At 43.0% G+C, this 24590-nt stretch overlaps 1 protein-coding gene across 2 annotated transcripts in view; it reads left to right on the forward strand.

Annotated features, from left to right (window-relative positions):
* VEGFD (vascular endothelial growth factor D) overlaps positions 1 to 22072 on the forward strand; it is a 35605-nt gene extending 13533 nt beyond the window's left edge. For both annotated transcript variants that reach the window (XM_075521994.1, XM_075522002.1), the window contains exons 3-8: positions 9473 to 9683; positions 13228 to 13418; positions 15748 to 15896; positions 17241 to 17338; positions 19766 to 19961; positions 21436 to 22072. In XM_075521994.1, the coding sequence (XP_075378109.1) occupies positions 9473 to 9683; positions 13228 to 13418; positions 15748 to 15896; positions 17241 to 17338; positions 19766 to 19961; positions 21436 to 21562 (972 nt within the window). In that variant the 3' untranslated portion in view covers positions 21563 to 22072. The remainder of the gene's footprint in view (positions 1 to 9472; positions 9684 to 13227; positions 13419 to 15747; positions 15897 to 17240; positions 17339 to 19765; positions 19962 to 21435) is intronic.
* The last annotated feature ends 2518 nt before the right edge of the window (positions 22073 to 24590 follow it).

The following is a 24590-nucleotide window of genomic DNA, read 5'->3' on the forward strand; positions in this document are numbered from 1 at the left end:
ACAAGCTCTTGTCTTGCTGGGGGACTTCAACCACCCTGACATCTCCTGGAAAAGTAGCATGGCGAGCTATAGGCAATCCAGGAGACTCCTGGAATGCATTGAGGATAACTTCTTAAACCAGGTAATAGACAGCCCTACGGGAGGGGATGCAATACTGGACCTGATGGTCACCAATGCAAGTGAGCTCATCAGTGACGTCAAGACTGGAGGCAGCCTAGGCTGCAGTGATCACGCATTGGTGGAGTTCACAGTTCTGAGGGATATGGGACAGGCAAGGAGTATAGTCAGGACCCTAAATTTTAGGAAAGCAAACTTCCAGCTCTTCAAGGAGTTAGTCAGTAGGACCCTCTGGGAAACAGTTCTCAGGGACAGGGGAGCAGAACAGAGCTGGCAGATCTTTAAGGATGTGTTCCATAAAGCGCAAGAGCTCTCAGCCCCCAGATGTAGGAAATCAGGCAAGGAAGGGAAGAGACCAGCATGGCTGAGTTGAGACATGCTGTCAAACTAAAGAGCAAGAAGGAACTGCACAGGCAGTGGAAGCAGGGACAGGTAACCTGGGAAGAGTATAGGGACGCTGCCCGCTTGTGTAGGGATGGTGTCAGGAAGGCCAAGGCGCAGCTGGAGGTGGACATGGCAAGGGATGCAAAGAATAACAAGAAGGGCTTCTACAGGTATATCAACCAGAAAAGGAAAGTTAAAGAAAGCATACCTCCACTGATGAACAAGAATGGTGATCTAGTATCAACAGATGAGGAGAAGGCTGAGGTACTCAACAACTTCTTTGCTTTAGTCTTCTCTGGAAACCACTCTTCTCACCTCTCCTGAGTCAATGGACAACATGTTGGGGACCAGGGGGATAAAGCCCCTCCCACTGTAAGGGAAGATCAGGTTCGTGACCACCGGAGGAACCTGGACATATATAAGTCTATGGGACCTGATGAGATGCATCCCAGAATCCTGAGGGAATTGGTTGATGTAGTTGCCAAGCCACTCTCCATGATATTTGGAAAGTCATGGCAGTCAGGTGAAGTCCCTGGTGACTGGAAGAAGGGAAACATTGTGCCCATCTTTAAAAGGATAGAAAGGATGACCCTGGGAACTACTGACCTGTCAGCCTCATCTCTGTGCCTGGGAAGATCATGGAACAGATCCTCCTAGAAGCTATGCTAGAGCACGTGGAGGACAGGGAGGTGATTCAAGACAGCCAACATGGCTCCACCAAGGGCAAGGCCTGCCTGACCAACCTAGTGGCTTTCTACGAGGGAGTTACCACATCAGTGGACAAGGGAAAAGCAATGGATGTCATCTATCTGGACTTCTGTAAAGCTTTTGACACAGTCCCCCACAACACCCTTCTCTCTAAATTGGAGAGATATGGATTTGATGGGTGGACTGTTCAGTGGATAAGGAACTGGTTGGATGATCGCATCCAGAGGGTAGAGGTCAATGGCTCAATGTCCAGATGGAGACCAGTGACGAGTGGTGTCCCTCAGGGGTCCATACTGGGACTGGTGCTGTTCAATATTTTCATCAATGACATTGACAGCGAGATCGAGTGCACCGTCAGCAAGTTTGCAGACGACACCAAGCTTAGTGATGCATTTGACACACCAGAAGGACGGAGTGTCATCCAGAGGGACCTGGACAAGCTGGAGAAGAGGGCCTGTGTGAACCTCATGAGGTTCAACAAGGCCAAGTGCAGGGTCCTACACCTGGGTCAGGGCAATCATCAGTTTCAATACAGGCTGGGGGATGATGTGATTGAGAGCAGCCCTGCAGAGAAGGACTTGGGGGCACTGGTGGATGAAAAGCTGGACGTGAGCCAACAATGTGCGCTTGCAACCCAGAAGGCCAACCATATCCTGGGCTGCATCCAAAGCAGCGTGGCCAGCAGGTTGAGGGAGGTGATTCTGCCCCTCTACTCTGCTCTGGTGAGACCTCACCTGGAGTACTGCGTCCAGCTCTGGAGCCCTCAGCACAAGAAGGACATGGAGCTGTTGGAGCGGGTCCAGAGGAGGGCCAAGAAAATGATCTGAGGGCTGGAGCACCTCTCCTCTGGGGACAGGCTGAGAGAGTTGGGGTTGTTCAGCCTGGAGAAGAGAAGGCTCCAGGGAGACCTTATAGCAGCCTTCCAGTACTTAAAGGGGGCCTACAGGAAAGACATGGACAGACTTTTTAGCAAGGCCTGTTGTGACAGGACAAGGAGCAATGGTTTTAAACTAAGGGAGGGCAGATTTAGACTGGATTTAAGAAAGAAATTTTTTACGATGAGGGTGGTGAGGCACTGGAACAGGTTGCCCAGAGACGTAGTGGAGGCCCCATCCCTGGAAACATTCGAGGTCAGGTTGGATGGGGCTCTGAGCAACCTGATCTAGTTAAAGATGTCCCTGCTCTTGCAAGGGGGTTGCAGTAGATGACCTGTAAAGGTCCCTTCCAACCCAAAGCATTCTGTGATTCTATGATTCTAACTAGAGCTGAGCTAGTGACCTGCTGACTCCTCCTTCAGCGTCAATGGAGAGAAAGAGGCAGTTTGGAGGCACGGTTTATCCAACAGACTTTAGAATGAGATGAATGGGCACCCAATGGACCTATTTTTCTCTATTAACTATAATAGGAGTCTCAGATAACTAGTGCATATTCAGTCAGGTGAATGACCCATAGGATCAGATTTTTTAAAATTTATTTTTAATGGTCGTGGGATGCCAGGGAGCTGTAGGCACTCTATCTCTACAAGATGAGCCTGTAACTATGATCAGCTCATACACTGTCATAAAAACACCTTGGGGAATGCATCACAGAAGAAAAGAAGGTTATTTTCAGGTGTAGCATACATAGCAGCAAAGTTCCTTGGTATTTTTATGTGGCAATGAATCATCTACCTAGTATTTAAACTGGTTTGAGTATAGTTCTGAGCATAGCCTTCAGGCAGCACTGGAACGGGGGGAGTTCAACGGGGAGAGTTCAACTTCTGGTTGCATCAAGTCTTCGCCTTCTACATGACTTCTCTTGAACTGAATGCAGCTGCTACTGGTGCCTTAAGCACACAACACTCACATAAAGGTTCAAAATGTCCTCACATGCTGCCAGCACTCTTTGTTGATGTCCAGGTGCCCTCACTTTGCAATGAAACTTCTCCCCCAGATTGGTTAATTTCGAAAGATTTAGTCTGAACTTAGCTTAAACCTGTTTGGCCGTGTTTGCGATACAATGGCATTAAGAGAGTCATCACTCTGTGTTATGCAGCTACAATCTGCTTTCCCTGGCAAGATAAAGCTGTTACCTTCTTATTGCTTAACCGCTGAGAGGATGGATCATAAAACAGTGCAAGGTTATTGAGAGGTTCCTTAATCATTTGTCCTGGCGCCAGACGCAGTGATAATGTCGAAGATTTCCATTAGTATTTATGCAGCACTTGCCACAATAGTATCTGTGACCTTAATTCAGAAAAACATTCCTTTTCAGAAGAGCTCTTACATGTGTTCAGCTTTAACAAGAGGTTTATGTCCCACTGTGGATAAGGACTGCAAGGCTGGGGCTTAAGGAAAGTAGTCATCTGTGTAAGCTTTCAGGATGTATTTCCTGGGTCTGTGGGTGTGCTTGAGTACAGAGTGAAATGCAAGCAGGACTTTCCTCAGATTGAGCAAAATATGGATTTTGATCAATCTTTATTTTTGCCTTCTCATGCACACAAAATATTATTCACCATGCATCTGTCTTCTTAAATAAAGGTTCTGATAGTTACTGATGGCCTTGAAAAGAATTAATTTTGGGTCCTAGGCATGTGTTTGTGCTATAGGTCCTCAAATAAATTTAGGACTTTAGTGGGCCTTTCTTTTACTATCTTATTCTACACATCTTTCCTCTGTTGTTCAAAATACCTCCAGGAGATCCTGAAATACAACATTAATGCAAAGACCATCTGTGTCAGGCTGGAAAGAGTGGCACAAGTGAAAAAAAGGTGTTCTGCAAACGTGGGTTCTGCTGACTCAGTCAGACATCAGTTTGAAAAGGATAGGGTATTTTTTCTTAGGCAAGAAACCTAGGAGCTTGTCAAGCATGGAGAAAAAGTGCAAACTGCTGAACTGCAGCACCTGATAGGAGATTGTCAATACTAATTCTCAAGAAGGGGCCCAGTTTGAGCAGTGCAGACTATGTGTGGGATTGTGCATCTGTATGATGTGATGCATAAGCCAAATATTTGAATAGCATAAATCAACAGGGTAATGACCTCGGTGTCTGATTTAAGCCAGCATTAAAGGTGGGAAAGGCCACTGAATGTATCATTGCTTTTTCTCTTGTTCCTTTCCAATGTTAACTACTTTTAGGGTTTTTCTGGCATCTGAGATTGCTAGGAAAAAGACAGATAGCCCATTATGGGTTTTTTTGGAAGGACAAAAGTTGTAATTATCCAAAAATCACAATGCTAACCCACGTTATCATTTCCTGATGTCAGTGATGTTGCTCATAGCTCAAATAGAGGAAAACAGATATTTCTCTTTGAGTTGAAGAATAGTTTTGGAACATATGAGAGGTCAATGTTATGAAAAACATACAACTTCATTTAAATACGAATCTGATTTTTATCTCTGGGTATGGGATCCATTCTTAGATAAGATACTTAGAAAAATTATATTAAGAGCAGCAGTAAGATGAAGAGATGAGAATGAACTACTTAAACCTACTACTTTGATATTTGTTACTGATGAGTTCTACGCAAACATTTCTTGTAGGCAATAGCATTATGTATTTGGTTGACTACAGGGTGTACATTTACAGGTACTGAAAGTTTAGGACATTTGGAGCTTTCCAGTGATATGGCCCTACAGGTAATTTGTTAATTTTGGGAGCATGTAAAGGACATTGCCCTGTCCCTTTGCCAATGGCTCCTTCTCTACTTTCTTTCTCTCTCAAGCCTTAATGTGTATTTTAAGCTTTCTGGGGCCAGAGATGATAATTTTGCTACCTCTGTGAACTACGCCAAGTGCAGTGAATTCCTTCTCCACGTCTAGGTTGCAGCCATTACAACCAGCTACCACAGTGGTGATGGCTCACCCCAGCTGACTACTAAAATCTGGGCCAACCTAAGGGAAGTGGAGTGAGGGCATGGCAGGGAGAAAAATGGACGTTCCTTTGCACCAGGAGGCTGAACAGTTCAGCCTGAGGTAGGTCTCATTAGACTCCCACCTGGCGGAATACGGGGAAAGGAGTAAAAATAAACAACACAAAAGCACAGTGGGATCCAAGCAGTACAAGATGATGAGAGCAGAGTGGAGAAGGGGAGAGGAACCTGGAAGGAAGGACTGTAGTTACCAGAGAAAGCCTAAAAAAGGGAGGCCAGGGTACCTGAAAAGTGGGAAATAGCATGTGCAGATGACTAGTCAGGAGAAACAGACAGACAGCGGCTTGTTCCTCTTGCTTTTTATGAGGAGCTGGATCTCCCAAAAGTGTCAGTGGAGGTCTGACCGCTCTGTATGCTTCCCCCTGCTCTGTGGCTGAGTGGGGAGCTCCCCTCCTGTTCAAATGCTGATTTTAACTGCTGTCCACTCCAAATCACTGTGAGAGGGGATAAAGTCCTTGATCGTCACATGAGGGGTAGGTTTGGGATGCTGTTGAACCTAACACCTTCCTCCAGCTTCACATTTTGAAACATTTATTCATCTTTCTGTGCAAAGCTGCACTGTTCTAAGTGGGGCTTTTCAGTCAGCCAGAGTATGTTTGTCTATACCTAAACAGGGCTTGAATTTAAACTGCAGTACATGAAAGAAGTCTCCACATCTGTGTGGTGCTAGCAGCCCTACGGCACGCCATCTCTGGTATTACCTGAGATTTGAAGAGGTTCTGTGTTTTCATTTGATGCTGTCCTTTTCAAAACAGGATGACCAGAAATGAAGGCTTCGGAAAGATTTTGCGACCACACTCCATTCAGTGCTGCTGTACCGCAGCAAGAGAGTGCCCGACAGAAGCAGTTCAGTCTGTGGTGTCTGAGGCCGTAAGGCTGTGCCCTGCTGATGCACCTTCCGCCTTCTTTTCATTTTTTAAGCTTTTAGTTTTGAATGCTTTTAAGTTGTGGATAGCTACCTCTATGGTCAAAGTGTATAAGGATGAGGGACGTCCTTCTAGATGCTGAACACTCTGTGCTCCAGCAAGTGTTTAAAAGAACATTTAGGGTGAGAGTATTTGTAGTAGTCTCAAAGGAGTCAAAACAAACATATAAGGCAACATTCACTGTTCCTGTTTTGGCGCTTAGGTAGATTGGAACACAATGAGGTGCGCCTCTTCAGATGTTTTATACCCCAGATAGATAGCTGCGGTGAGATTTGTTTGACTAAAGATCCACCACACAAATACCTTTTGTGATCTGGTGATCGGGCTTGCCGGGCAGCCAGCAGGAAGACTTTCAAGGCGATTTCAAATGAAATATGCTCTAAAAATGTCTATATTTCTCTGTCTTGGCTATAGAGGGAGCTGAGAGTGACTGACTCACAGACAAAATAGATGTCCACACTGTAAAAATCTACAGCTATCTGGGATTCAGCCCTCCCTTAAAATCTAGCAGTGCCTTCTGCTCACCACCTTGCCTAGTGTCAGCAGTGCTCAGAGGGAGAGTCTGCACTTCATCTCAATGCTGCTGTTGTTACAGGAAAGGGCACCAGGAAATTTACTGGATAGGGATTGCTGGGAAGAAGCTATAAAATCAGCTGTAGAATCTGTTCCCTCCAGGAATAAGTCAAATACAAGAAGGAAGACAATTATTCTGGCACTGTGCTGGTAGGCAACTGGCGATCCCATCAAATTGCAGAACTTGGATAAGTGTTAGGAAACATGGAGAGAGTAGAGGCGACAGATTCACTTCAGGGTTGAATAGCCCAGGCAACACTGAACAGGGCTGGAGCTGACAGAGAAGCAATAACTCATTCCCAAGGGCTCTGGGTGAGTTTTGGATAATCACGGTTTAGTTCATTAGGATACATTTCTGATGACTGTATAGGGAATTCTGTAGTGAGCACTGCTCCTTCCATTTCCTTTGACTGTACTCCTCCAGTTTCCAGTATATGAAAAACAGTAAAAGCAGAGAAGGAACAACGTGCACACATAGGCAGGCTTTGTCAACACCACTATGATGCATCAATATCAGAGGTACATTTTTTTAATTACCACATTTCAAATCCTATTGGAGATGCATTTTTTGGGTATAAAAAATACTTCTACTACTTGTTCGTCTTTCTATACAATAGTAATTGTGAAAGCATAAAGTCAGTTCATTTCAGTGTATTCAGTCCACATTAAGGAACTTGTATAGCTTTAAAAATACAAGAATCCTTAAAGCAATACAAATTCTTGCTTTAGATAAGCCCAGAGATCTTTTCTTACCACAAGGAGGCATGTATACTTTTTCTGTTCTCTTTGATCTTAGGTTTAAAACTTATTTATTTTGCTCATATAATGATCATTAACAAAACCTCTTGATATTTAAGTGAAAGAAATGGAAAAGCTAGTCCCAAACTGCTGATCCTTACAAGAAGTGCAGGGATATGTCTTCTAATTTACAGAATACCATCATCTCATTTTACAGGTTTGCTGTAATTTCATTCTAGTTTAGAAGTCTTGGATGCTGATTCAGCTAGAACATGTTTTTACTGTAAAGAGAGAGAAAAAAATCTTGTTAATTGTTAACGGAGTTCAATTTTAATATCTTTGGTCCCATTACACCAGCTCTGGTCCTATTCTCGCGTGTTTTGTAGGGTCAAGGAGACAGTTTGTGAATGGAAGCTGCGGTTCCTAGAACAAATGAGTCTTGACGCATTGACCTCAAGCTGGATTTCAGCTTTCCTAGATCAGCAAAATTCTGGGTAGCTTGTTTGTAAAACTATCTTGAAATTCAGTTACTGGTGCTAAGTATTCACATTCCTTCTGACCTATTTGTCCATAAGTATTGAGACAGGCTTTCCAGTTTTCACCACATATGAAATATATGAGAAATCATTCACCTATGAAAACCAGCCATCTTTGTAATGCAACATGGCAGCTTGCTAAAGCACAATATAATGTTCAGTATGGGCATAAAAGAAGAGCAAATAACTTATTGTGAGTTAACTACACAGGGAATTTTAGGTCAGTGGAAGGTAATTACCCAAAAACGAACTTGGCCATATGTACAAGCTAACATCTGTATCATTGCAAAATAAATGCCACAGATGTTTTAATAACAAACAACAGATGCAGTCAGTGCCTGGGTTTCAGATCTCATCTAAAAATGATCCTTTTCTAGGTGACACTTTCCCCCACCCCTTCCCCAGTCCTATACAGAGCAGTGTCTTGCTACCGGTGCAGACTGCAGGCTGCTACACCCCTCATCACCAGCTTCCTATATTTCAGCTTTACCTTTAAGGACTGGCGTTTTATTTATGAGAGCTGGCAGTGCAGCCCTTTATTTGCAAGTCAAAAAATACAGTCAACTGCATGACCAGAGAGTACAGCTGAGAGCACCAGCCCAGTGCAACACAGCTATTTACAAAGATAACCTTTTACTTGGGTTGGAGGCAATAGTTTTCAGCAGGTCTGGTGAGTCAGTGGAAATAAATACTCAGTGTCTTGATAAGGCACAAACACAGAGGTCAGAAAGCAGCAGCCAAAGAAACCAGTATCGTTATGGGGTGCTCTGCAATATTAAGTTTCTGTTAAACAGGTATGTTTGAAGTGAATAACGACTTTAAACTGACGGGGTAGGGAGTGTTCTCCCGTGGGAGTGGAGAATGGTCACGTACATCACGCAGATGGAAAATGCAATGACTGTGCTAACGCTGCCGCACAGCCACAGCACGGCGGCTGGACTTGAGGCTGCTTTGGCTGACTCGGGCATGACTCAAACGGTAGTCAGGATGGGGAATGGCAGATGAATCCTCCACTTTGCAGCATGCTGAACGTTGTGTTTGCCCGCCGCGTGGATGGGCCCTCATACGCAAGGCAGCTTCCAGCTGTATCACCTGCCCCTGCCGCGACGTCTCATGGTTGGCACCAGAGTTTTGGCACCTGAGGTGGCTTGCTGCAAAGGCACGTGGGTTGTGCTCACCAGCTGAACTCTTTCAGGTGGTCTATAGGGGTGGCCCGGGATTCATGCTGGCATGGCTGGCCAGTTCAGGCACAGCAGCGACGTGATCGGTGTCTGCCAGGTTCCCTGGGGAGCCGGGATATGGGGAGTACAGCCTGCATTTGCCGAATAGCTGTAGTGGCTGTGATGGAAAGGGTGAAGAAGTGGTCATCGCCCCTTCCTGATTTATATGGGCACAAATCCTGCAGATCGGTCTGGCGCTGGGCACTGTCAAAGCCCAGGACATCTCTGTGTGCTCTTGTTTTCCCAGGTATTCTCAGCTGTCCTCAGTAACGTGCTGCCTTTTTGTACGAGTGCTCCGTGTGCTGCACTGGGGACAGGCTGTAAAGGTACTGGCTTTCTGACTTCCCCCTTTCCTTGCAGAGGACATCTCTGTCAGCGTTGGAGCGGTCAGAACAGCAGATCAGGAGAGCATCCAGCCTGGAAGAGCTGCTTCGCATCACTCACTCTGAGGACTGGAAGCTGTGGAAATGCAGGCTAAAACTCAAAAGTCTGGCCAATTTAGACTCCCGCTCTGCATCACATCGCTCCACCAGATTTGCTGCTGCTTTCTACGATATCGATACACTGAAAGGTAGGTGCAGGTTTGCAGATGAATGATCTCAGCTTCAGGACCACTGATTCTTAGCCAGTAAAGGGTTAAGTACCAGGGGTTTCCTAGAAAACACCCATACTGGAAACAACAGGGCATTCATGGAAAATTAGTTTGTATGAAAAAATGTCAGGCAATAGCCTGAGTCTGCCTCCCTGTTTTGCAGCCAGATCAGGCTTATTGTTCTCTGTATACTCTCCAAAGGGAGGATGTATTATGTATGGATTTGTCAGTCCACAGAAAGGAGGGGAAGTCAACGTGCAAAGAACAGGTTGGAATGACTGGCCAAGCAGCTGGCCAGCAGCATTAGGCTAAATCTCAGAATTTGCTTACAGGCAGAAACAAACGAGCTTTCCTGCAGGCACAGAAACCCCTTTTTTAATTAGGTGTGCTCTGATATAAGGCACTGTATCAGCAGCAGTGGCTGGGTGGGAACTGCAGAGGAAGGAGGTATCGTCCTAATTCCATTCTATTTGAGGAAGTCTCTCTGGAGAGAAGAAGTAGATCTTGAAAGAACCAACCAGCACCTGAATGCGGGGAATCACAATCTATTCCCTCACCTGGAGCAAAAATGAATACTATTCCTTGTAGGTGAGAGACTCGAGAGGCATTATATGTTCACTGATGTAAAATAAAGGATCAGTTACAATACTTTCCTCTAGCAAATGGATATCCTACAGCAAAACTACACTGTAGCCTAACAAAGGACAGACCGAGCTATTCTTTTTTGTTCAGTCTGTACCCTGAAGTGATATGATCATATTATTTTCCTTTTGGGAAATCAGATACTGCTGATCCTGTTCCAATACCACTTTTACAATAACCACAGCCACATTTGCACACCATTACTCAGCTAAATTATGGCTGAGCAAAGGCCTTAATTTGCTTCTCTGAGCCACAGCACAGAAATGCAGACATGAGTGCCAGTCTGAAAAGGGTTTTCATATGACAGGCATGGTTTTAAACTTCTCATAGAAATTTTCTGCAGAAAAAAATAATGCAATATATGCTGGAAGAACAATTAAAAGGGCTTTAATTAATGATACACATTTTGTTTGCTCACCTTTACAAGTCTAGGAGTCCACAGAGCTCTTCTTAGAAGTAGTACCCAGTGTCAAATGCTGTAATTCTCTATTCACTATTGCTCATTTAGTGAGCACCAGCATTTCTGAAAAAATTAAAATATTCCTTTTGTCAATACAGTGAGACAACAGAGGATGTTGTCAAGTGTTACTGAGGCAGTGCATATTGCAATGGGCTTTTTCAATGGCAGAATAATGTAACTGTTCAGGTAATAAAGTCAGATGACTACAGTCATATAGATAGAATTTTCTTATAATCACTTGGAACAGCTGTTAAGTCATTTCCTACTTTTCCTTTAAAAGTCTAACTGTAGACACAGAGATGTCAGCTTTCTCATTCAAAGTCAAGCCACTGAAATTTAAGTTAAAAAAAGCCTATTGGGTCATCTTCTCCATTCTTCTATCCAAAGTAGAATTATCCCAGGACAGAAACTACTTTTGTTCTAATATCTTAATATGTTCAAGGTACTAAAGCTCCTTTTAAAAAACCCAAGCCTATAAACATGTATTTCTTTCCCACACCCTTTCCAGTCATTAAGCATTGATCTTTTTGCCAAGGGCATCTGCTTTGTTTTAATAAAGTGTTTTGATGAGAAGGCTGGGTCAAGGCTCCTCATTGTTCCACTGCTAGACCATCTTCCACAGCGCCCCAAATCCAGCAGGGCGAATTCAGGACTTTATTCCTCCTTTCTAGAGCTTTAACGATGAATCCACTGAAAGCTCGTCTCACCCCGTTGAACCACAGCCTCCCCCGAGCATCTCAGCTCACCTAGGACTGCAGGGCTTTCAAGCTGGAGTCTGTATCGGAGCCAGATTTCTCAGCAGATGCCTTGCGCTTGCTCATGGAAAAGATCAGGGTGACCACGGTGCTTCTGAACAAAATGTGACACCCACTTCTTTGACCGCCCCTTCCTATAACAGCCCTGCTGCTAAAGAAGTGGTTAATAAAGTGCGGATGTGTGCAGTTGGAAAGGTCATCACTGCTTACACTCATTGAAGTGACATCTGAAGTGATTACATGCACATACCTTAATGAGTTTGGCAAACACTGTATTTTCTATTTTAAGGCCTAGGATTGGATTGCTGTTTTGATAGACTAACATTGCTCTAGAAAATTCTATTGATTTTAGTGATTCTTCTCTTAATTTATGTAAAATCAGAATCTGGACCCCAAGCGCTTATTTCTTGTACTTTTTGCACGACTGGAAAGGGGAGTGAATCAACCCTGGGGAAGGACTTTGCAGGAATAAACAAACTGATTTAAACATACACAGTCAGTTAAAAAAAATTCAAAATAATAAAAGGAAAGTCAGGTAGAAAAAGAGAAATAAATGCTCATCTGAAGACAAAGTATAGCATCTATAGCATCTAGATTAAAAGTCTTCCAGAATTTTTTTTTTTTTTAGAACTTCCCTGTAAATGTATGCACTGCTTGCACAATCGTAGGGAGGTGGACTGCACTGGAAGAGAGAGCAATTTGCTTAACAGTATAGAAGTTGCTTTTGATCTTTCAGAAGCCTGCTGAAGGGGGACAGATAGGAAAAATGTTTTTCATAATTTTAAGAAGGACTTAAAGCATAAGCATCGATGGCTCTCGAGTAATTCCATAACTTGAATCAGGTAAGCAAAAGCCAAAAAAAGCAGGGCTACCTCTTAACAAGACTCGAGATAATATCATGTAAATGTCACTGCTTTCTCCCTCTGGTTCAGTCAGTTAATGCATTATTCCTTCTCGCAGTCAGAATTTGACAGATCAGTCTAAAATAGATTACTAGTCGACAACAATTCTGTATCTGAAAGATGTCACAGTGTTTTCAATAGATAAATCATGCTTGAATTCATATTCCTGTTACTCAAACTCGAACCCCCTGAGGGTACTGAGGTGTGAGAGTGTTTGTCTTGGATTTCATTAAACATTTTGGAAACGGTGCTCGCTGGCTGACATCCAGTAGGAGTATTAATGCCCTCTGACCGGAATCTGTTAATCATTAATGTGCTTTTGCAGTCAGGCCCAGGCTCTACTGAGTCTGCAGTGGGGTACATGCTAAGAGAGGATAAAATGACAGTAAGGAGGTCTACCCTGGAGAACGGGAGAACAGGGTGTGGGCCAGCTTTGTCAGACAGAGCCTGTGGAGCTGACTCTCGGCTAGGGGAAATCGATGCAGCTCCACTTAACCCACTGGAATTAATGGAGATTTTGGTCATCTGCATTGAAAGCTAAAGGCGTATAAATGCAACGACCTCTCTGCCAGTGCAGCTGGTGTAAGTTTCTGGGATAATTTTGCACTCAGACTCTCTCTGGTCCTTAGATCGATCCAAGTAAGTGCAAACCGTTCCAAGTAAGTGCAAATGGCCTGCCAGCACTTCATTTTTATTTATATAATGCTTCTGCCTCAGAGGTTTAACTTTGCGATGATTGCTCATAAAAACGGTGTTTTCTCCAGTCATAGATGAGGAATGGCAAAAGACTCAATGCGTGCCCAGGGAAACCTGTGTGGAAGTTGCCAAGGAGCTGGGTACAACAACCAACAAATTCTTCAAGCCTCCCTGCGTGAATGTGTTCAGATGTGGAGGCTGCTGCAATGAGGAGAGTCTGAGCTGCATGAACACAAGTACAACTTATGTGTCGAAAACGGTAAATGAGGCTATTCATCTGCTTTCTTTTTACCCTGGCTCTCCAAGAAGGGAGGAGAAAGAGGATGTTTGGTTTCTGAGACCCTGTTATGAAAGATCTGTCTGCACTATCATAACAAACAGAAGAATTAATTTTTTATCCATGCGGAGTGAATGCAGGCATGTGCAATAACATTTTACATTCATGTTGCATTATTAAAAATGGCTATATATGCGTAGAGATGGAAAATCAGGCCCTGAGAAAGTGACTGCAGGCTCACGTGATGCTAAGGAGTTTAATCTTTCATTAATGTATTGTTACTTGGAACTGGGACCTCTTGAGAGTATTGGCTTGTGGGAATCCTCTGCACCAAAGGTTTAAGAGAGAGTCCAGGAAATTTTGTTGTGTGAGGCCAGGAGTCCGAGAGCTGCATTTTCAGAATTGCGGTCAGTGCCAAAAAGACTGGCTAATAATTTTGGATATGCGGTTTTGCGAGCCTAAAAAGTGGACATTTTCAACAGGAGAGGACAGATGCTTTCAATTTGAATGCCTCAGGATCTGAATGTCCCAAATCACAAGTCACTTTGGAAAAGAAAGGCTTAAACCAGTAGCCAATTACTGCTTAGGCGCAACAGGCCACAAATACCTGAGTTTTAATGACCAGTGCCAAAAAGTGAGCATAAAGAGAGCGTCCAGAGAGCTGCTTTCTGTAGACTCCCTCTAGTGTCTATGTACAGAGATACCTTGCTCCAGCAGGTGACCCTGAGCAGAGCTCCAAGTTTAGTACTTTCAAACAGCTCTACAGATGAAACCATCCATGTTCTTACCTACAGAAGGAGCACAGGAAACTGGTCCTCCTTGATTAATCTTCACCTCGTGCATCCCTACTTATAGTTGATAAAACCTTTTGACTTGGAGTAATATATTTAATCCTATTTATGAAAAAGGCTTTTCTTTAAATCAGAACAAAGATCGAGGGCGGTTGTTTTAAAAAGAAAATTGAAGTCCTCATGGGGAGCAGGTCTGATTCACTTCTGTATTTGTTTCAGGTTTGTTGGAATATAATTCCACTGTGTCTGGTTGTACTGGAATATAGCTGGAGTAAAATAAATCAGGGCCCGTCCTTCTTGCGTCAATGTTCATTAATTGCTTTCATTCCACACCAGAAGGGGAAAGCTGTTATGAACTGTTGGCCACACACAAAAGACATCCGATCAGCTCAGGGAGCTAGGTCAGGCTAAAAAGTATTTATTTATTCATGTGGTTTTGGAGCAGCAGTTCATAAGTTTGTTGAAAAACTGCAGTTTTGCAGAGTGTAACATTCCTTTAGCATCCTTCAAAATAAAGATTCCCTCAAAGCCCCCAGCTAAATTCCACTCCTGGATACACCACCATCAGTCCAGATTTACTCCTCTAAAATGAATGGAATTACTCCCCTATTAGTGAGAGCATTTCTTTTTCCTTGGTATAAAATATCCACCAAAGGATATTCATGCCATGCAGTTAGACATTGCGACACTTAAATTTAAATGACTAAGCAGTCAGGCTTAGGAATAGTTCTCATCCCCTACATGTGGATGCAGCGTTAAGCCAAGACATGCTGGCACGTGAAGATGTACCCTATGCTTTGGTTTCCATGGGAAGGAAGCTGGCTTGTGGGGGCAGAGGGGGTGTGGGTCACTTCAACAGCTCCTGCACGTAGCTGCCCAAAGAACCAGGGCTTCCACAAGGCTACTCAGAGATCACCTTAAACAATTTGGATGCACTGAAAGTAGGCTGCTTGGTTCCTTAGGCTCCTGCTACAGTCAAGAGAGAGATGTTTCCAGGATGATGCCCTGCAGGAACCCAGCTGAAGCAGAATGAACTCTCCTCTATTTATTCCTGTTTCTTCGCTTTCTGAGGAGGCTGTGGGGGTTAAGTTAGGCCCCTAAAGATGCATTCTGTGACTACACCCTAGGACAGTTAAATAGCTGTCTCTGTAAGTGGTTGAGATTCAACTGATGATATAATTGAGAACAAAGTTTCCAACACCTGTATCTTTTCCATTTGTCCCTAGCATCCAGAAGAGGCATTTGAGTGTGTTTGCAAATAACTTGGAATGATCTTGGGTGTTTAATGGCTGGTAATACAGCACTGGGACCAGCATTTTGGCAAGTTCCTACCTTGGTGGGCATTGCTTACTCTTCAAAACCCTCAGTGCCCACCCACTTATTTATACCTACGGTAATTATCTCTAGAAAAGAGCAAGGGTGGGGAAAATGGTGGCAAAGGATAAGAGGTTTTGATTTAAAACTCCAAATATTAACTGTATAATGGAAACTGAAAAATAAATGTTATTTCACCCACCTAGCTCTTTGAGATCTCGGTTCCCTTGACAAGTGTTCCTGAGCCTGTGCCAATCAAAATTGCCAATCACACAGGCTGTAAGTGTCTATCAAATACCCAGCGTCATCAGTACACCATCATACGAAGATCTGTCCCGTATCCGGAAGAAGATGGGTAAGTTCCCTCATTTACAAACTCTACACATGTTGTGCAGTCCTAAGTATGAAAATTTTGTTGTTCAGGTTTGGTCATTACAATGGTTCTTTCACTTTCTGTTATCCCAACAGTTTTTCCAAACAACTTGATTATCACTCAGGGTTAGAAAGCTTCAACTAAACCTAGTGAATGGACACCAGAATGGTGTGAATGGGTGAATGGGCCACCAAATTATAAGTGAATGGACACCAGATTCCAACAAAGAGCAGGCTAGGCTAGTTCAGCAGGATCTGGAGTCATTAAGACACTTAGGTGCTTGAGCGGGGACTCAAAGTGCACATATTAGCCCTACATTCCACTGGAGCTATTTGGGTATTTGTGCATAGACTTTTTCAACCTGACACGAGCAACTCTGCTTGCACATCATTTAGCCAGGGCACACAGAGTGCTGTGCTCAAGCTAAAGCCCTCTGCCATACCTCATGGCACGCTGGGTCAGAAGCAGTGCGAACTGTGGCTTTGCACTTTCTGGTCCAGTCCTGGTTTGCATCTGTCAGGCTCATTGGCTGGAGAAAAGTGATCTCACATCTAACTCCAAAATATGCTATAAAATACCTGTAGTCCTGATGAGAACAGGCTACGTTAATTTAGCAAACACTCTAGAAGCACAGCCAGCTTGAGTGACTCATCTGAAGTTAGCTCAGGTGTCTCTGTCTAGCCTTGCATGTAGGCTTGCCCCCATAACTGCCCTTTAGTTAGATATCTGGGCTGGGGGAGAGGTGGCATTTCAGCAAAGCCACTCCAGCCCTCACTCAGCCTCCTGGCCACCTGAATCCCCTTCCTATGCAAATACAGAAGAACCTCAGCCTTCTTCCAGTTTGTGAGTTCCCCTCCCAGAGCCAAGTGCCTAAAAGTCAAACTGGCCCCTCTGACCCTGAACACAGTCCACTGTACATCCTTACGCATGGGCAAATTTAAACTGGAGCCACACTTTCTGGCAGCATGGAAAAATTGAATACAGTTACATGGCATGAATACTGTAAGACAAAGACTACCCTGGGTGGGGTAGAGCTGTTTTATGGAAAAGTGGAGCTGTGAAATTGTAGCTGTTTCCTGAGGATGTAATCTGAAATATGTGCTGTACCTGCTCCTTCTAGTTGCTGGGAGCCAGACAGCTCAGCCCTATCAGCAAAACCATCCAGTCCCAAGGTTTTCTGTTTGCAGCAGTAATGCACACAGATGTTGTACCTTCACATAGTACAAGTGGCAGACTCAGCATACCAGCAGGCTCATTTTGCCAAATAACTACCCTGAGGGCCCTAATTTTTTTTTAATTCCTAACTTAATTTTTCTTTTCTTCTAGATGCCCCTTTACCAACAAACTTTGCCATAATGGATGGATCTGGGACAGTGACAAATGTGAATGTGTTGTAGATGCACAGAACCCCAACAGACGAGAAGGTAAAGATGAAATTACGAATGGACACTTTTGCTTACTATCTCCAGGCTGCTTGTGTTTCATTTTGGTTTTGTCCCATTTTTTCATTGAGACATTATAGTTTTGATTCCACATCCCTAGATAGACTTGGCTTATGGTGTAGAAACTCACCTGAAAATAAGCACTCGTATGTGCTTATCCCCATCTCATGTTTTTTGCTTGGATGTTTTACTCCCTCTATATTAGCAACCTGAATAGGAAATAGGAAAGTATTAAAAAGAGTTAGTGAAGTAGGCATCCTGGATAAACTTTTATTTTACATGGGCCTTAAATTTTATGATGGGCATTAGGGAAAACTTTTTAACCGTAGAAAAAATTATGCCCTGGAATATGGGGGCAGCACCATGGGGAAGGTGCTGAATCTTTATGATGGGAAATTCTGAAGAACAGACTTAATCAGGAATAAGATAGGCAAAATCAGTCCCGTCTATTAGCTGTAGTCAGTGCAAAAGATCATATGACCTTTCAAAGTATTTGAGTACTTTTTGTGATAATATGAAGGTATTCAGGAAGCTTTCAAACTGATATGCCATACATACTCAGGAGTATGCATATATACCCCTTCAGGTCTGTGGAAGAAAATGGAAGAGGGTAAAATTAGTAAAAGTGTACAATACTTCCCTTCTCCCTCTGCTTTTCCTGGAAAACTTTAATCTGTCAAAGAAATTTGCAGGAAATATTCTGGGGGATAACTGTGTAAGCCTAAAGATACTTACTAGCAGTAAACATTAAGAGAAGTTACAATTTCTCCAAGCCCTGCATAAGGTTTTTAAAAAATGGTTTTTCTCAGGAGATTATACTGGTCAAAATAAAATTATCATAGCACTAGAGCAGAGGGACACAGAAGGAAGCCTTGCCTTTGTGGTTTAACCTATATGCAGCAAGCAAAAGAATAAACCATCCAATGCAACAGTAAAAGCAAGCTGGCAAGCAATTCCTACACTAGCAAGCTAAGGTAAAACTAAGTAACCTCATAAACTGGTCTGTTGACTAAAATCTCCCAATGTTAATAAGCAAGAGATCAGTTGCATAGTGATTTCTGTAGGATCTGTTCTCACTCTGGATCAGATCAGCTGCCCATCAGGTTAGGTAGTTAAGCTCAAGTTAGACTTTTCATTCAAGAAAGGATTAGTACTCTATATTTCAGAGCAAGTCCAAAGGACTGTGAATAACCAGAGTCCTCTTAAGTCTTAGCCTTTTGTAAGGTCAGCTTGGAGCATTAAAATTTGTGGCTTGTTGAATTGTAGCTTTTGTTGACACAGACTCAGTATTTCCTCAGATAAAATATCATTCTCTAAAGTACATTGTGTTTGGCATTGGCTGGGACAAAATAACTTAAAATCTGTCTTTGAGGTTGAAACAAAGTGAGATCAAAACACTCTACGCCACTTCACACACGCCAAGCTTTATCACCCCAAGGAAAGGGTTTGTCTTCCAAGAATTTGGGGCAGATTCCTTCCTCCCTTCCAATAGGACTTGAGTTCTATTCTGTCTGGATATTGGTTTTCCATCATTAAGTAAATAATAATGAAGGTTTCTTTCAAGTAATGTGCAAGCCTTTTCTGGCCACTGAGATCAGAGCTCAGGCTGCAGAGGTCGCAGATGCAGGTTACATTCCACATTCCGTAGGTTGAATCCAAGAGCTAATTGTAAAACCACAGGAAATTACCTTCCCAATGACACATTATATGCCATGACCTTTAAGTGGGGATGTGCTGCTAGCATTTTAATAAAGCTTTCACAAAACGTGTTCCCTTTTTGCTAGGATTAGCCTCATATTGTACTCCAGATGTGTATTTTGAGGGAAGATAGATGATGTATTAGACAGTGTGTTCACTTGGCTGGGGTTTTGTTTCTGAAACAAAGTATTTTCTTCTATCTTTAACTGACAAGTGTGCATATGCTTCTTATTGAAGAGCTAGAACAGCTCGCACCTTACTAGACAGCACTACTTTTGCAAAATTTCCGCAGTATATGGATAGCGAAGTACACTGAGTGGTGAGCGTGACAGTGTGCGTGGATGTGCATTTTTGTCATGGGTATAGACTAAATCCTTTTTGAGATTTTCTTTTTAAAACCTGCTCTCTGGTAAAGATTTGTGCATTCCAAACCCTAACACTAAGCTCTTTTAATATACAGCCCCCAAATAAAGTATTTTTTATGCAGGGCTCAACCCACAAGAAACAGCAGTATTAGAGTAACCGAAATAATCAGCCCAATCTTCTCAAGTCCTCTTCTGCACTGTAAGTCACAGCAGAAATTCTGAAGACTAGAATCTATCAGAGACTACATGTGTGAGTCCTAGCGATTGCAAAGAAAGAGTTAGTCTCTTCAAAAGCAGGATTTAGACATGTAAAGCTTACCACTAAAAGATGTATGTGCTATTGCAGGACTCCCTCCTCTTGCTGAGCTGGCTATGTGTGGACAACATATGGAATTTGATGAAGAAAATTGTGAATGCATCTGTAGACAGAAGTGTCCTACAGATTTCTTTCAAAGTAAAGAGAACTGCAGCTGCTACTTGTGCAGGGAGAGCCAGGAGAGCTGTGCTCTAAAACACAAGATATTTCATGCTGAAACCTGCAGGTAAGTGTTCCTCGTCATTCAGTATCTACGCTGCGAGATCTGAATTAGCTTGTGTAGATGCTGGAGGTGCAAGTGCTGAATTAGCTAGGAGGTCCATCTGGGATAAAATACCTTGCTGCAGTTAGGGAGATAATAATAATAGAGGTGATATTTACAATACTTGCTTCATAGAAGGAGTCTAAGGTTTATTTAATTAACATGTTTTGAAGAAGTCTGGACAAGGATGCTATTCAACTACCAATATTTATTACTTTTTTTTCCCCCTAATCTTAAGGGAATGACATTAAAACTGTGATACAACTGAAATTATTGTGTGACACAGGGGATTTGCAGTGAGATACTGAGTCATGAATTTGTAGGTAGGTAGAACCCATCCTGTGTTCTCTGTCGCAGCTGAATGCAGACTCACGGACATCTAGGGACAAAAGCTCCCTAAGTTGGCACTTACACCATATAGCTCATTCCTTATTCAGTTTGTCCTCAGAGTAAGTAATTTTCTAGAGCTAATGCAATTTGGTACAAATACAAAGCCAGTCAATCAGTTCTGATGCCACTGAGAAGCTGGAAAATTGTTCTGGGGCTGCTATACTCCACGCATTTCCCTAACCCTTTTGTGTAACTAGTTTTGAGGTTTCTCTGGCAAAAGTTTGATAGAAAACACCCTTTTAAAATACTCCTTTTTCATGCATTAGTTTATTTTCAAAATTTCTTTCTCCGAAAACCTTGGCCACATGCAGAGACCCAGGAGCATGCAGGAGCTTGCTCTGAAAGCTTATGTAAGGACAGTCAGCATCCAGTTTGCCTGGGTACCTTAGCAGAGCTGCAGTTCACTGACTGATCACCCAAAGGGTCCATTCTCATAGACTTCATAGGTTCATTCATGGAGAAGCAGCTGTGGAGGAAGTAACCTTTGCATCTTTAGGTTCAGTTTTGAAAATACAGACAAGCATAAAATAGTTGACAGTAAGTATAAAAATAGAATCAGCAGAGCTGAAAGTGAGCATGAGAGACTTGGTCATTTATGTGTTTCAGACAGGTGGGAGTAGATCAATGCAATCATTTATTGATATGAGTTTGGCTTCTACAAAGTACTATCTGGACACAGGACTTATATGCCAGACTTTTATGCCCAGTATTCCTGGACAACCAAAGCTGAAGCGTCAGGTGAGCTAAGGTACTTTGCAGAATTTGAGAGCAGCACTACCCAGTGCTGACACTCCGGACTTTACTGCTCACAAGAAATGAAAGCATTGCTTAGGTCGCGACTGTGGACACATGGACAACAGCAAGACATGTTGCTGTAGACAAGAACTGTCAGGTTTGTCTCTCTGTGTTGTAGGGTGTCGACACTTTCCCAAACGTTGTCTAGAGAACATTGCAGTGTTCAATGATGAAAAAGTTGAGGACTGAGACAGTGAGGAATTATCATATTACAATGCTTCTCTCTTTTTCCTTTTTTTCCTTTATCAAACAGCTGTGAAGACAAATGTCCATCCCAACCCAGAACATGCCCAACTGCAAAACCAATATGTTCCAGGCATTGTCGTTGTCCGAAGGAGAAGAGAGGTTCTCATGGGTCCCAAAGCAAAGAAACTCCTTGACTGAGCTTCCCCTGTTCTCCAAAAATCCACTGCTTTGCAAAGTAGCTGTCACTGTCTTTCAAACAATAGTAAACACGAACATCTTCCACATTAATAGCAGAAGAATGAATCCAGTCTGCATTTATTTATTAGAGTAATCACTAACTGCAGGTGAATCCTCTGGGACATTGGTAATTGTTCTCTAAGAGGTAACAACAACCGATGAATTGCTGGCTGCGTGGAAGAAAGAGTGGAAAGTGCCAGTTTAATGTTACATGATGGAAGATGAAGCTGGTATATTGGTAATAGAATCACCAGCCAGTCTTTCAGAAATTGAGACTAGATAATCTTAGCCTCTGAATCCTTAGCTAATGCAGCTCCTGGGTGAAACTTTCTTCAGAAATTCAGTGTACAGGATTTGGCTTCTAATAGGTTCAGCACTGAGTTATTTGATCTACTGTCCAGCTTTGATTATCATTTTGAGTTTATTGTACAACTACTGTCAGATGTGCCATATTTAAGTGTATATAAGAAAATAAATACATCAGTTATTCAAGTTGTTTGGATTTTTCTCTGTTATTTTAAAACTCTGCCCAACAAAAAGAAAATAAGCAAAAACCCAAAGCCATCTCAAGTACAGCCTTCTTATGTTTGTCCCACTGGGACTGGCTTCTGCCCAAACCCAGGTCAAAACAAGGTCACTTGATCCAATAGTTTCAGTAAAGAAGAATCATTTTTCCCACATCTGCCCGACAACCATGTGTGATTTATTTATTTGTTCCTGGTGTAGTGTGTTAATCTCCCTAAGGGGATAACAGCCACACTAGTACTAGCTCTTCAGTGATTTTTGGAAAGGCACGGTTCACTAAAAGATGGTTTTCCTTTTAGCTTACTATGCTATGAAAATATCTCCTTTGCACTGAAATTCCTTTCACCAGCATGAGGCCTAAGTAACAGTGTTTTAACCAAATCAAGTACAAGGACAGCATTATTTTCTGAGCCACTGAAGTCTGGACTCAGTCAGTCCAGAGAAAATATTGTGAGCAATAATTCTGAACTGGAAGTGATAGTCTTGACGACTGAATCATTTTTTCCCCTTTGCTGAATTCTCCAATTCTACACTGCACTGTGAATGAAGGGAATAGAGCAAATGAAACAACTGCTACAGAGATGGAAAGGTTGACACAACACAGGGAATAGAAAATGGCTTTTTGATGTGCATCTGAGATTTTTTTAATATTTATATAGGGAAAAAGTAGATTGCTTTCAAATAAAATTAGAGCCAAATCCTGTAAGATTGATTGAATTGCTGGACAAAGCACAAAATAATCTAACATGTCTTTTGTGTGAGTAAGGCATTTAGGATTCGACCCTGGACAACTGCTCTGAGCACTTCCTAAGCCGTCTGTGATCTAGGTCTGCGCAAACATACCGGCAGGCTGTTTTTGTTATCTGTGCTGGGAACTGGCCTGGGATCCTCTGACCAAGCAAGACAGTCTGACCTGTGAGCGTACTGGGTGGAGCCCCTGCAGCAGGGTTACTTACTGGTCTGCACTGGGCTTGCCTGCCGAGGGTTTTCCTCCAGAGCACAGGCCACGTGCAAATAGCATGCACTCTGCACGGACAAGAAGGCAAACGTGACCCCAGTGCAAAACCAGGTGAACCAGCTTGGCAGCAGCAGCACACCCTTACATTTCCCTTGCTCCTCCGAGAGGCTCTAAATTCAAATGCACGTACACAGTGGGTAAGTCCCTGAGCTATACAAGGGTCCATAAAACAAATGAACTGCCCCATCACTTCTCACCTAGCTCAGTCAGGGGCACCCCGACCCTGTGGTTGGATTGCCGATAGGCTACGCCATTAGCACATTCCTCGGAAAGCCAGGGAGCTGCAGAGGCAAACCAGACACTTAACTGGTGGCACCAGAGGCATATGGAGTAAAAATACACCTTTGTGGGAAACCATACAACAGTATTTGTACAGCTAAATTCTGTGGGAAGAGTTTAAGCTTTTGCATTCCCTAGCTTTTCTTAAATTGAAGTTTAGGAACTGGAACCCTGTATTAATTATGCCTGAGTCTTGTCAATGTTGATCTGTAGAGGCTTCCTCAGTTTTCTGTCCTGACCAGTGAATATATTAACTTTTTTTTATGAAACAGAACTGCTTCAACCTGAGAGACAAGTAAGTCTGCTTCAACTCCAGAAGGCTCTTAGATAAAGCAGTCACTGAGGGGCTGAAAACCACGTTCAAAAGCTTTTCTCACTGAGGCAGAGAGGGATTTGAACATGAGCCACCTAACCCCCAGGAAAGTGCAATAGCCATTAGGATACCCAGACTGATACCATCGCTGACCACCACTGTGAACCCTGCTCTGAAGTTTCACACCTTCCCAGACCACTGAAAAACAGACCTGTGCCTGGAGGTCTAACTGAGGACTGAAGATTGCAACGGGAAGGAGTGAGATGTTGCCATGTCCACAGGCTTCGTTCAGCCTAAGCCTTGGGGTGAATTTAACCCTTAACCTCAAAATTTTGTGCTTACTTCTTGTGGATCACTTTGTGAAATGCTTAGGTAAATATTTTTGATAGAAACATGCTCAAACAACAGAGAATATGTGATCATCAAAAACACACCTAAAGGTCAACATAAAATTCAGCATTATTTTCACATTGAATCCCCTACAGGTTTTTTTACCTGTAAGGGATTTCCATTTTGCAGCAGCAATGTGCCAGAAAGCTTGCGAAATCAGAAGAGGTCTTAGGCTTACCATGAAGGTGGAAAAGGAAACTGCTTGTGGTGGCATTTACTGACAAGAATGGCCTAGGCAGCCAGCACACTTAAATATTTATCTCGTTTATAACTTTCCTGCTCCTTAGAAATTCTTAGCCCTAATTTCCAGAAGGCTTATGAATGCACTTCTTTGTACTTCGAACAGGATTGTCAACTCTGATACACAAAGTTGAAACTCACACTCAAACCTTTGCAGGATAACAGACTTGGGGTGCGTGTGTGTGCACACATGTGAGTATGCACACACTAACCTCACCCT

This window comes from Mycteria americana, chromosome 1 (genome assembly GCF_035582795.1).
Source record: "Mycteria americana isolate JAX WOST 10 ecotype Jacksonville Zoo and Gardens chromosome 1, USCA_MyAme_1.0, whole genome shotgun sequence".
Lineage (NCBI taxonomy): Eukaryota > Metazoa > Chordata > Aves > Ciconiiformes > Ciconiidae > Mycteria > Mycteria americana.